At 62.2% G+C, this 13,114-nt stretch overlaps 2 protein-coding genes across 2 annotated transcripts; one reads left to right on the top strand and one right to left on the bottom strand.

Moving 5' to 3' along the window:
* Window positions 1-326: 326 nt before the first annotated feature.
* Window positions 327-9,366, bottom strand: CHLRE_13g584100v5 (uncharacterized protein). The gene is made up of 13 exons (XM_043069629.1): window positions 8,927-9,366; window positions 8,440-8,739; window positions 7,839-8,183; window positions 7,175-7,596; window positions 6,811-7,027; window positions 5,617-6,527; window positions 4,586-5,000; window positions 4,203-4,355; window positions 3,553-3,770; window positions 3,115-3,260; window positions 2,949-2,961; window positions 2,709-2,828; window positions 327-2,492 (listed from the first exon to the last, which is right to left on the bottom strand). The coding sequence occupies exons 1-13, from the start codon at window positions 9,191-9,193 to the stop codon at window positions 2,345-2,347; spliced, it is 3,675 nt and encodes a 1,224-aa protein (XP_042917604.1). The 5' UTR covers window positions 9,194-9,366; the 3' UTR covers window positions 327-2,344.
* Window positions 9,367-9,526: 160 nt separating this feature from the next.
* CHLRE_13g584135v5 (uncharacterized protein) lies at window positions 9,527-13,065 on the top strand. The gene is made up of 2 exons (XM_043069630.1): window positions 9,527-10,920; window positions 12,936-13,065. Exon 1 carries the CDS (start codon window positions 10,000-10,002, stop codon window positions 10,522-10,524), a length of 525 nt encoding a protein of 174 aa, XP_042917605.1. The 5' UTR covers window positions 9,527-9,999; the 3' UTR covers window positions 10,525-10,920; window positions 12,936-13,065.
* Window positions 13,066-13,114: the final 49 nt, after the last annotated feature.

A 13,114-nucleotide genomic window follows, 5' to 3' on the forward strand; every position in this document is an offset into this window, starting at 1 on the left:
GGCTCTCTTGCACTCGCCGCGTCCCCCCAAGCGTCCCCCCACGAAGCCCGCAGCCCGGCTTGCGCACCATGTCCTCGCGGTTGTTTTGGGGTTGGCGTTGCTTGCCTCGCGCCTCGCGCCATAGCTTCTGCGCTGCAGTGCATCACGCCTCCTGTCCCTCCCTCCCTCCCATACATGTCGTGCTGGGCACCGGTGGCGCTGGTGTTCTCCAGGTTGGTTTCGGGCGCATCATTTCTGGCAGTCCCAACGCCAGCCCGCCAGCCGTCGCCCAGCCCAGCCATCCCAATACATTCCGTCAGCCAGCCATGGGCCCGGCCGTCCACGGCGTTTACCGTCGGTTACGAGGTAACATATGCATTCGTAACTTGTGCTACTGACTGCCTGCTCCCGTGCCGCCTGCGAGCCCACTCCGCCTTCCGCTCTGGTCTACGTACGCATGAGTTCCGCAACGCACGTCGAAGCCATAATGTGGTTGGTAAACGCCTAGCACAGGCGATAACATTAAGTTGGCGGCCATGACACGTCCTGCCCTGAGCCATCCGATTTGAATTCCAACCCGCCAGGTGGTGCTGCTACTAACAGCACAGGTAAAGTTCTCGTCAAACGAAAGCCAGTGTGCGCCTCTGCACCATTACACATGCAGTTGGTGTGAGCGCGAAGCTCACATCAAACTCTTCCCGCGCGAAGTGGCAGCGCCGCTGCAAGCTTCTCCTGGCCGCAATTTCCATTCCCCTTGCGGCGCGACGCCACTTCTCACGCAATCGACTGATTGTCATAGCAGGGCGGGTGCGCCACCGCCACGCAACATGCGGCATCCGTACGTAGTCTTCTTAATACCTCCTGCACTACGTCGTTTGCCCAGACACGCCTACCGACACGGCCACACCTGTGCACACCTCGGGTGACCAACAGTTTTCTACACACCGCCCGTGCGACCCCTATAACCCCCCATACATGTCTTGCTCTAAACCCTTCGGAGACATGCCCAGAACATCCCACTAGTCCTGTTGTTGCGACGGCCACCTGCGACACACGCGTAAACATGAACGTCCTCGCACACCTCTCATTTGCTCTTTCGTGCGCACTCCGAGGCAATACGATCTAATGATGAGAATCGCCCCGAGCTACCACAGCACCCTATGCGCATCTGAGACCCTCATCTGAACACCAGCGCTTTTCTTAGCGCACATGAACAACCCGTGTATCCAATGCCCCCTCCCCAATGTGCATGCCCATGGGACACTGGCGCTGAAACTGCCCATGCAGTGTGGGCCCAGCAACGCCAGGATCGCAACACATGTGCCTCGAGACTGCCTCAGCACATGCACCCCAGCCCAGCTCCATCTTGCCGCCTAGTGCCCATCTTGCCGTCACCCAGACACATTTGCCAAAAGCTCATTTCGCTTCGGCCCACACACGAGGCCCGGCTTCACAGGAGGAAGGGCGGTCCTGCTTCGGTCCGTTGGGTTCACATACATGCCCGTGGCCTGTTTATCTTCTCCTGGTCTTGGGGTCAACCGGGGCCAGCAGACAGCAGACAGACGCACAGAACCGACGCAGATATCAAACGAACCACGGCTGCGACCAACGGGATGGGCAACCAGTACGCTGCTGGACCCACACACGCGACCGCTCGACATCATAACTGTGCCGGTTTCGCGAGTGGCTTATGGAAGGCCATGCATAGGATTTAGCAGTCATGCTGCGCAAGGACCGCAGTGACAGACATATGGGCCTGAACACCACCCCACACGCCGACTACCATGGAGACAGGCAGATACGCCTCAGCGAAAACCTGGTAACGCCACCGAAACACCCGCGAACATAGAACCATCAAAACTTCTGAAACCGAACGAACAACATGCATCTATGGAGCAATTAGCACCCTGCAGCAAAGCAAGGCCCTGGCAGGGCAGCGCTGTGCCGCCGGGGTGCGCCTCACTCTTACTTGTGTAGATGAGTGGAGTGCACGCATGGCTTTCTCTCTCAGTGACCATGTTTTGTAACCTCCATGCATGCGTTGAGCAGTAGACCTTCCACTTGGCTAGTGGGCGCGCGTGACTGATCCTGTTACTGTTGAGCCTTTCTTCACATTCTAAGCAATAACATGAACCCGCGGTGGCCGCCGCGCCCCAGCCACCAGCATCTGGCGCGTGTTGCCCGCTCACCAAGTCAACTGGGCCGGCCGCGGCGACGTTGCCGCTCTGTTATATTCATGCATCATATTTGCCTTGGTTAGCACTGCTTCCGTAAGCGATTGACCCCAACCACGGCTGCGCGCCGCGCCCTCCCGTTCACGGTCAGGCCCCATCGGCTGCGCGCGAGCTGGGTCTGGCCCCAATGCTCATGCACGGGCGGTGGAGGGCGCGGCCCCGCCGGTTGTCTGGCCCGACTGTTTCAAGCTCTCCAGCTGTTGGCGCAGCAGCTTAACCAGCACAGAGGCGCTCGGGCGCAGCGTGGGGTCGCCGGACCAGCAGCACATGCCCAGGTTCCTGCAGGAAGCAGCAGCGCACGGCATGATGGGCACTGAGCGCGTCAGGAAGGCCCCCCCCCCCAGATGCACAAGGCTGAGTGGTCGTGTTCGTGCCTTTTCCTCGCACAGTCCGCACACCAACGATACACAGGCTGTACACTTTTTCGGCAGGCTTACGAGACGTATTCTATTCGTGCCTTCCAATTGGCGCTTTCCTTGCTCTTTACGCACTCACTTGTATGCTGGCAGTGTGTGCTCCGGAAACGTGGGGCGCTTGCCGTGGTACACCGCCTTCATCAGCGCGCGGCTGCCGTACTCGTTGTCGCTGTACGGCGTCTTGCCGGTTATGAGCTCCCTGCAGATGGGGAACACGGGTGGTGGAGTTAGCACCCCGGCGCCGCATTCCCGTGGTGAATGTAAAACAAAATCATGCACAGTTTACGCCCGACAATTTGTGCAACATGCCGGCACTCACCACATCAGGAGGCCTGCAGGCAGAGTCATAGGGGAGCAAGAGAGGGGCACAGACACATGCGTCAGCACCAGGCGAAAGCCATCGAGGCATCGACCATTCCAGCACCACAGCCCATATGCTCAGCATGCTTCAAAGCCCGCGCAATCTGTCATGCGCCCCAACTCACCAAAGGCATATATGTCGATGCTGGCGTCCACGGGCCGCCCCGCGACGAACAGCTCTGGCGCCATGTACTGTAGCGTGCCGCACGCCTCGTCCGGCAGCACCGCCGGCCGCCCCGGCAGCAGCCCGTCCTTCAGGATGGCCGCGTAGCTGCAACGGGTGCAAGTGGTGCGCAGGTGATGGGGCGCGTTGCAGCGTTTGGTGGTGTAGTAAGATACAGTGAAGCACCGAGGGCGTGCGTTCCGGGACAAGGCCAGGTAGCGCGTAGACTGGCAGCTTGAGAGGGAGGCAGGCCGGGAAGCTGGTTTGCGCACATGCCGGCGTCTACTAAAAGGGCAAAGGCGAGCAATCCTGTAAGTAACCTTGACCAGCTAGGTAGCCCAGAGCCCCGGGGCTGCATGCCAACGCCAGCAGCACGACAAGCACAGAACCAAGCACGCACCCGAAGTCGCCCAGCTTGCAGACGAAGCTGCGCGGGTCGCGCGGGCTGGAGCGCAGCAGCACGTTGCCGGGCTTGAGGTCACAGTGCGCGATCTTGGCGGTGTGCAGGTGGCGCAGCGCCAGCGCGATCTCCAGCAGGCACATGTACACAAACTCCATGTTGGGTTTGCCCTCCGCCCCCACGAACGTCCCGCGCTTGAGCGCGTGTATGAGCGAGCCCTGTTGCGCGCGCGGCGGTCGGGTGGCGATTTAGTATCAGGCGTTACTGGCAGACGCATACAGCCTGCGTGGCAGCGCCTGCTGGACGCCCAGCCCAGACGACCAGCGCTCGCAGATCTCCATCTTCAGCACCCGGCAACAGCCGGGTTTGTGAGCCCTCACCCCTCATCCCTGTTCCGTAGGTTTCCTGCAGGACTACGGCACACACACACATACACACACACGCACGCACGCACACACGCACACACGCACACACACACACACACACACGCACACACACACACACGCACGCACGCACGCACACACACACACACACACGCACGCACGCACGCACGCACGCACGCACGCACGCACGCACGCACGCACGCACGCACGCACGCACGCACGCACGCACACGCACACACACACACACACACGGCACGGCGGACGCACCATGTCACAGTACTCCATGACCAGCGCCGAGCACAGCGGCGGCGGCGGCGAGCCGGGCGGCGCGAGCGCCATGTACTCGGCCTGCCCCATCAGCCAGCAGCGGTTGAGGGAGGCGTCCTGCATTAGCACCACGTTCACCCAATGGCAGTAGCCCTGTGGAAGGGGGAGGCCGAGGCGGTAGGAGGGGCAGGAGGCTTTGTTACGGCGCGGACTCATCAAGCCAAGCGAAAGAGCGAGGTATGACTGTGATGACGGTAGGGGCGAACGCGGAGTCCAGTCCCCTCACATCAATGCACGCCGCCGCCCGCACGTCAGCAATTGCGGGCCGTGAGTGAATGGGCTATTCCTGCTCTTTCATCTTCCTTCCCATACGCCGTTGTCACCTGCACTATGTTGGGGTGGCTGACGGACGAGGTCACGCCCAGCTCCAGCGCGTTGCGCAGCAGGTCGCGCTGCCGCTTCGTCATCTGCGCCGCGCTGCGCGACGAGTTGCGCCGCTGCGCGCCGCCGTTGCCTTCTGGGCCCTTGGAGCCGTCCTTCACCGAGCTGCCGCCGTCCGCGCCGCGCGACGCGCCCATCGCGTCCGGCCCGATGCTGGAACCGTCAGGGTTGAGATTGCCGATGGAGGGCGACTCGTCGCTGGAGATCGCGTCTGGGTCGGTGTCGTCGGGGTTCTCGAACAGCTTCACCGCCACCTCCAGCCCCAGGTGCAGGTAACCCTGGAACACCAGCCCGCTGCCGCCGCGCCCCAGCACCTTGCCCAGCTTAAGCACCGTAAGCTCCTCCGCCTCCTCAGCCCTGTGGTGGGCAATGAAGGCACGGGTGTGTGGGTGCAGGTTAAGCAGGGGCCAGGGGCCAGGTGAGGAAGGGCTGCAGGGTATGTTAATCATAATGCATACCGTAAGCAAAACGGCAGTGGGAAAACCGGCCGTCAGAGGTAGCGAAGTCCTAAGGCTAATCTGTAGACAGTTTTGGTGGATCATACGCGGGTCCTGGATTGGGAATGGAGGCTAGGTGTAACCCTAATCAAAGAGCATTGGTAGGTCGTACAAGCACGAGGCAAGCGGAAGCGGCCTTGCGCGGGCCAAAACCGGGTGATTGCCTAACTATGTCTTCGCAATGAACGGTTGACCCTGAGTGACGCCTTTTCACAGGAGGCAAAACTCTAATTGCATAGCCCGACCAGCGTCTCAGCCAGCGGTGTCTGAACTATTTGTTTGGACAAGCCGCGCGGGTGGTGGTTGTTGAGCAAGGCCCTACAGAAACGCCATCACATACCCGCTAAACCTGCTTAAAACCGGTCCCCCAAAACCACCAACCGCCCCCAACCACCCCGTTCCCAACCACCCCGTTCCTGCTCGGGGATCAGCCACAAAAACCACTTCGGCATCTACCGTACGCTGCGCATGCGCACCTGGACGCCTGTAGCGCATTGATGGTGTCCTTGAACGACGACACGAGCATGCCCATGTGCGTGCGGGTGTCGCCCGCGAACGCGCCGCCCACCGCCGTGCTCAGCACCGTGCCGTGCGACTCCTGGGAGCCGATGCCTGCCGGTGGCCCGCCCAGCACCCGCCCAATGTCAGACGGCGCAGTGCCGCCACGCTGCCCCTGCTCCGCGTACGGTAGCACCCCGGGAGAGTGGCCCGGCGGCGCCGTGAGCGCAGCCGGCAGCTGCGGGTGCCGAGCACCGGCCGCACCAGCCGGGCCGCGCTGCGCGCCGCCCGGGCCGGTCTCGTCGCTGCTGCCGCCAGGACTGCTGCGGCGGCCGTCCATGGTGCCGCCGCTGCCGCACATGGCGGAGCCACTGGCGGCGTCCTTGCTGCCACCGCCGGCGGCCCCTACGCCGCCGCCACCCACCTGCGCCGTGCTGCTGCTCATGCGCGGGTCGGGGCTGCTGGCCGCCAAGCCCACGCCGCCTGGCCCCGTGCCCGGCCCGGGGGTGCGCCCTGAGGTGCAGGTGCCCATCAGCAGCGTCCACTCGTCCGCCAGGTTGCCAGTGGTCAGCTTGGCCGCGAGCAGCGGCGCCAGCACCTTGACCGCGAGCTGCTGCGCCTGGCCCAGCAGCTCCGTCAGCAGCTCCATGGGCAGCCGCATCGCGACTGCCACGTACAGCACCAGCTGCTGGCCGTTAGGGTCTGCCTCCTTGAGCGGCGCGGGCGCGATGGCAAGCGAGAACGGCGGCGCGCCCTGACAGGTGGAGAGCAGATACAGGTCGCGCTTGGGGCAGCCGACCTGCTGCATGTAGGAGGCGCAGTCGTGGATGATGGTGCCGGTGGGCGGCAGGTTGGCCAGCAGCGTGTGGCGCAGGCCCAGAGCGCGCGCCTGATGGGAATGGGACAGAGCAGGGGCGGGGGGGGGAGGTATGTGCCCAAGTCCAATGAAATATGGGGAGGCCGTTTATGGACAATGGAGTGATTAAATCACAAGTGTAACGTGCCGACGTCCAGGGGGGGGGTACATGCATGATTAGCTAAGGAAGTGGTAGAGGGGCAGGGGGAGGGCTCAGGCTGCATGTAGGGAGGGACGGTAGGCGGTGGTGCTTGCAGGGGCTGGGGCATGCGGGGTGTGACGTTCACCCGGGCAAAGGAGAGGGAGAGCCGCGCACCTGCACTAGCCCTGCCTGCCAGAGAAGCCCGCCCGTTGAACCGTTCGGCGGCGAGGTGCTGTCATGGCTGGCGTTCGCATTGCCGTTGGTCCGCACAGACAGATGCGGCAGCGGGTTGGCGGAGCCGTTGGTGCCGCCCCGTCGCGGCGAAAGCATGTTGGCCTGGGCCCCGGAAACCGCGCCGGTGCTCTGGCCGTCGTGCGGTGTATTGGCGCGGCTGTGAAGGCAGAAGCACATGCCACAACGGGGACTCTTCAGATGCGGTGCAGATCTCTTGCTATGCTACCAAACGAGCGCGGTTACCAAACGAGCACGAACAACTGTGGTCACAACATGGAAACCCGTCTGGCCTGACGACACTGACCTCTGCAACCGTGACCGGTAGTTCTGGCCGAACACCAGTCCCGAGCCCGAGCCTTGCGCGTCTGTGATGCTAGCCATTGATCGCGAGCATTGCGTGCCCTGCGTGCTGCCGTCCACGCGGCTACCGGCTGTATGCGCGTTCCGCTCCTCGAAAAAAATCGCGCGCCCGCCTAGCCCCGTCCCAGACGTGACGCTGGCGGGCGGCCCGCCGCCGCCCGTGCCGGTGCCAGTCCCTGGCTGCGACAGCGCGCTGGCAGCCTGGCCGGCGCCGGCCCCAGCGCCCGGCACGGCCAGCACCGCCAGGTTGCAGGACACGGCCACGCGCGTGGTGAGCTGCAGCACCTGCTCCGCGCCGGCCGCCACCACGGTCACCACCTGCTGCACGTTGCGCGCGTCGTACACGCCGGCCAGGATTTCCGCCACCTGCAAGGGTTGAGTGTACGTGTCGGGCGTTGGGCGCGGGGCGAACGCCGTAGGACAAAGCAACTGGGCAGCGCGGGAATGGGACCCCGATACCCCTGACTTCCGGACCAGTGTACGACACGCACATGCGCTGACCCCTACACGGCATCACTGGCCGCGCTTCCCTCTGCAGCGCGTGTGGTGCGTCATCCTGACACCCTGCATCACGCGGTCGCCAACCACCCAGCGTCCGCAAGCCCCACCTGCTGCGCCAGCTGCATGTCCTGCCCCACCAGCAGGACCGACAGGAGCAACCCCAGCGTCCTCATTGATGCCTCGTCGCACGCCATCAGGGGAGACGCTGGCTGGTGTGTGCTGGCGCCCGAGCTTTGCGCTAGGTAACGTTGGTTCTGCTGTGCCCGCGTTTCCGCAGGCGGCGCCACGAAAGCTAGCGTCACTGCCCCCACGACTGACTTGTTGTGCATCAGCGGCAGTGCACAGAAGTCGGACAGCCCAAACGTATCGTACATAGACTGCCAGTCATGTGGCGGCTGGTTGGTCTCCCGCGACGCGTGCACCGGGTCCGAGAACGAGTAGGTCAGCGGCGTCTGCGGGGCACGGAGCAAGGAGGTGGCTCAAGACGGTCCATACAAGCCGTAGCACCGCGCTGCGGAGGGTTGCAACAATTAATATTCGTGCGACATCCACAATACCAGCAGGTGGAGCGAGGCGTGCCGTCCCCATGAGACAAGGACACCGGTTAAGAGACGGCGTCGAGTAAGGTTGCCCCCCGTGCCCCGACCCGCCAGCCCAAGCCGACCAGCAACCTTCCATGCCCAAAATCATGCCCCCAACCTGACACACCTGCAGTAGCTGCAGAACCTGCGCGCTGTTGTATCTAAGGCTACCCTGGGCGCCTGGGCCATGCGCAGATGGCGCAACTGCCTGCAATGCCGGGAGTTGCGACCCTGGAGGGGACCTTATGGACGCATCCACGTCCTTTCCTGTGACGTGGACGACCGTGAAGTGCTCGTGCGCAGCGTCGAGAATGGCGACGGTGCACAGAGCGGCACCTGAGACGCCCGTCAAGCGCGTTGCTGCTGATGATACACGCTCATACCAGTTCCCAGATAGCCCCGCAAGCGCGCCATTAAGAATTTGTAGCTGCAGGCAAGAAACGGGGCGCGCATTATCGTGGGCAACGCGTTTCCTTTTTTAGCGTCAGGCAAAACTGCTGGCAGGAATTCAATATCACAAGGAGTGACAATTTCAACCGACGGATGTGCGGAACCTGGCCGCTCCGAGCTCCGGCTCCCAAACATTAAGCGACCATTAGCTCTTCTGAACCTGCCTGGTACGCCGCCCCGTGCACATCCGACGTGGTCACTGCCGACAGTGATGTAGTGTTGCCAGAAGTGCAGGTTGTGGTCTGTGCTGACTTCGGCGCGGGTCCAGTCAGGTCGAGGAATTCGCTCTGCTGCCCCTTGCCGGCCGCTGCGTGCTTGCCCGAGCTCGCGTCATGCGCAGGGATCCCGTACGCCTGCTGACGAGCCTGCTGTGCAACCACGACATCCGCCTCGCCCGCTCCCGAGGCTCCGAAGCAGGAAAACAATCCCATGGTTTCTTTGCCGCCTCCTTCACTCTACTGAGCCCTATCAGGACCTACGAATCAGCATTCCGGTGGAGCTAGCACCGCGCGCCATGCTGGGCGCAAGGGCCCCACCCGGCTCGACGAGAATGTGCCCTACGGTGACTTTAGTAGTTTGCGAGAATGAAGACAGAAAATTGAGGTTACGTTAACACAATATGTTGAGGTAATACGGGGCTCGGTTGGAAACACGGTAATCGGTAGCTGCGGGGGAACCCGGCCGAATGAGTTTCATCGTGCCCACATGTGAAAGCCCGCCTACTCTGACTCTTTGCTTCATATATTCGACCTCACAATACCTTGCTACCCAGCCTATGTGACACAGGAGTTGCGGGGGCCCTTCACCATACTAGCAGCTCTTGTATTGTAACGTCGTGCCCTTTGTCAATGTGATTACGTTCGTGATAATGCCAACAGCCTGATCTCATGCGGCTTGCGAAAATCGTGCCAAGGCCTGTGCCGCAAAATTCGACTCGACGCGCAATGGAGTACGTTCCAGGAGCGTCTCTCCCGTTGGTTGCCCGCCGGGGAACTGCTAGACTCACGCTTGTCCCTCAGGTTTGACCCATCATTGGGCTCGGTGCACGCGCACCAACAATGGTGCACGTCACGGCCATGTCCACGTCCTAGACATCCAACTCACGCATCCTAGCGCGACTCAAGCTGCCGAGCCATCTACGTTAGCACCTGCATCAGATACGTCCCCCTATCAGTATTGCTCATTACAAGTCTGGTGTAATGCCCTGATCGCCCACAACCAGGACTACAGCCAGGTCATGGACTTCCGCACCGCCATGGAGTCCGTCGGCACGGAGCCGCCGCCCAAGGACCCCAAGTACAGCCACGACCTGTTCCTGCTGCACCTGCACCTGGCGCGCTACGGCCCCAAGGAGCGCTCCTACCTGCCGGTCTCCAAGCTGGGCCGCTACTTCTGCTATGTCGATGGCAAGGTGGCGGCTGGCCTCACCGGCGTGTCTTGTGAGTGCGTGGAAAGCGATTCGGGCGGCGGTGGCGGGGCGACGGGGAGCTGCACGCGGAGAAGGCGGCGGGGAGGGCGGCGGCGGGAGCAGGCTGCATCCGGCGACGCTACTGCTGCCACCATCGCTGTGCAGCGGGCACTTGCGGGATTGCTAGGCCGGCAGCTTCCCGGCGCCGCTGCTGCAGCCGCTGCTGCTGCTCCCGCCGGCGCCGCAGCCGCTGGTGCTGCTGGAGCTCCCGGCTGGCCTCTGCATGCGGCAGCGGTGGCAGCAGTGCAGCCCCAAGCACAGGCGCGAGCTGGTGGCAGCTGCGCGGAAGCTTAACTGCGAGGCAGCACTAGCGGCTGCAGCCGCCAGCAGTCAGGACACGGAGCCACGCAGCGACCGCTATCACAGCCTGGCGGAACTGTGGGGCCTGACGCCCGGCCGGCTGACTGCCAATGGCAAAGCAGAACGGCGCCGCAATGAGTGCGGCTGAATGCGGCTGAGTGTGCCGAGGGACGTGGGCGCTGAGGCGACGGAGGCTGAGTGCGCCGAGGGACATGGGCACTGAGGCGACGGAGGCTCTCCCTGGCTTACAGTGCGCCTACCCCCGCCAGCGACTATCACTGTCCAGCCGACCGGCAGCCGAGGCGAGGTCAAGCCCATGGTTGCGCATCGTGGACAGCACCGTGGAGGCTGATCCAATGCACGGCTAGTCCCCGACACGCGTTGCCAAAGGTGAGCAGTCATACATGCCACGACTAACCACTGGGCGAATGGTGACAATGAAGTACGAGGGAGTTATACCGGGGGCGACCAAAATCGGCCGGGTGCAGGCAAGGCGGTCGGGGCAGGTCAGGGCGCGAGATCAGGGGTTGCCTCCTCCTTGGGGGTTGGGGGCAACGCGTGCAACGCGTGTCAGCTGAAGCATGCAGGCAGTAGTCGCATTCTTGGTGGTATAGGAACCAGCGGAACTATTTACGGATGCCGGGTGTCTCTGACATGAGGCAGCGGGACACACCCTGCGGCAGGGGTTGCCAACCATCACCTTGTCGCATCAGAACACAGAAGTGGTAAGGTAGTAATCGCAGCCCTGTATTTATATGTGGATCGGACTGAGCGCACACGCTACCGTATGGATCTTTGAGCGACTCAAACCTGGTGTATCTGGACACCATACACACGAAGAGCGCCAGCAGGCCAGGGCGCGGGGCCAGGAGAGGCTTGGTGCGGCTCGCGCTCTCTAACCCCTCTTTTCAACCGGCGCGAGCATTGCGTCGTCTCGTGGAGTGTGTGTGGCCTGGCCTGAAGTGGGCGACCCAGAGTAGGAGGGGGGCGCAGACCGAAACGATAGCAGCGCTGTGGGCGGACGCCCGCACAGCATGAGTGCGATGGGACAGGGTAAGTGGGCAGGTGGCGTAGTCCCGCAGTGTGCAGCGTATTCCCCGACCCAACAAGCACCACCGGCCCGGGCCATTGGTACTTACGGGGACAGGATAGCACGCATGCTCGTGCACACCACATTGTAATCAACTCGAGGTTGAGTGTAAGAGTAGCGGGGGTTACGTGATTTCCGGTTGGTAGGCCGGTGGCGGCTCAGCAGCAGGTGTGCGAAGTAACTTCAGGTCACATCCGTAAACCGTCGCATTGCTGCACACTGTCTTTGCGCTTTGTTTTCCTTGTGCTCTTTAACACACACACACACACGCACACACACACACACACACACACACACACACACACACACACACACACACACACACTTCCAGCCAGCCAGCAACTTGTCGGTACAGTAACTCCGGCGTTCGACCAGCCATGCACTCCTGCTCTGCCGCTGCAAACTGTTTGCTGTCTGCTTGGGATACGGGCGTCAGCTGCACCCTATGGGACCTCGCCAACCTGCCTGAACCCTGTCCCATCACACACTCTCACACACACACACACACACACACACACACACACACACACACACACACACACACACACACACACACACACACACACCATTTGCATTTGCCGTCATGCATGCGCCCATGCCGTCCCCCGCCTGTTTACTTGCTCGTGGTCGCCCACCCTCCGTCTCTTTCCCAAATCGCGCAACCCCTCGTATAGTTAATTGGGCTGGGACTGGGCTGCGTGTTTGCTCTTGCTCGTCGCGCGCCGCCGCGCTAACATGTTCCTTCACTCTTGTTCGTGACACTCCCATGCTGCCGCCCTGTGCTCTGTTGTTTTCTTATTCGCTCGTAGGTGAGAATTTCATCGAGGATTGGGCGGGAGCTTGGACTTAGCGGCCAGGAGTAGCGACGAGGAGCTAGGAATCGTAGGAGTGCCTGGGCCTCACGGTACCGTGAGCACATGCATGGGTTTGCACCCTTGAGAGCGTGTGGACACGAATCCCCCCTCGAGGTTAGAGCAGCGGGGGTTGCGCGATTTCCGGTTGGTAAGACCGCGGCTCACCGCAGCAGGTATGCGAGGTAACTTCAGGTAACATCCGTAAACCGTCGCTTTGCTGCATCGCATACACTGTCTTTGCGCAACGTTTTCCTTGTGCTCTTTAACACACACACACACACACTCAACACACACTCAAAGTCCCCCTAGCGAAGCTGTCCGTCACACACACACACACACACACACACACACACACACACACACACACACACACACACACACACACACACACACACACACACACACACACACTCAAAGTCCCCCTAGCGAAGCTGTCCGTCCGCATGGCCACATCCATGCAGCTGGACGATGTGGCCACGCGGCGGGCGGACCTACACGAGGATTATAAGCGCGCGGCACAGGGCCTGCCGCTGCGCGCTGTGGTGCGGCGGAAGTACCTGCCAGCAGCTGCGGCTGTAACGCTTGGCGCCATTAGGGACACCTGGCGCGCATTTGGCAGAAGGTACGCTGGGAACGGCGA

Source organism: Chlamydomonas reinhardtii, chromosome 13 (assembly GCF_000002595.2).
Source record: "Chlamydomonas reinhardtii strain CC-503 cw92 mt+ chromosome 13, whole genome shotgun sequence".
Taxonomy (NCBI): domain Eukaryota; kingdom Viridiplantae; phylum Chlorophyta; class Chlorophyceae; order Chlamydomonadales; family Chlamydomonadaceae; genus Chlamydomonas; species Chlamydomonas reinhardtii.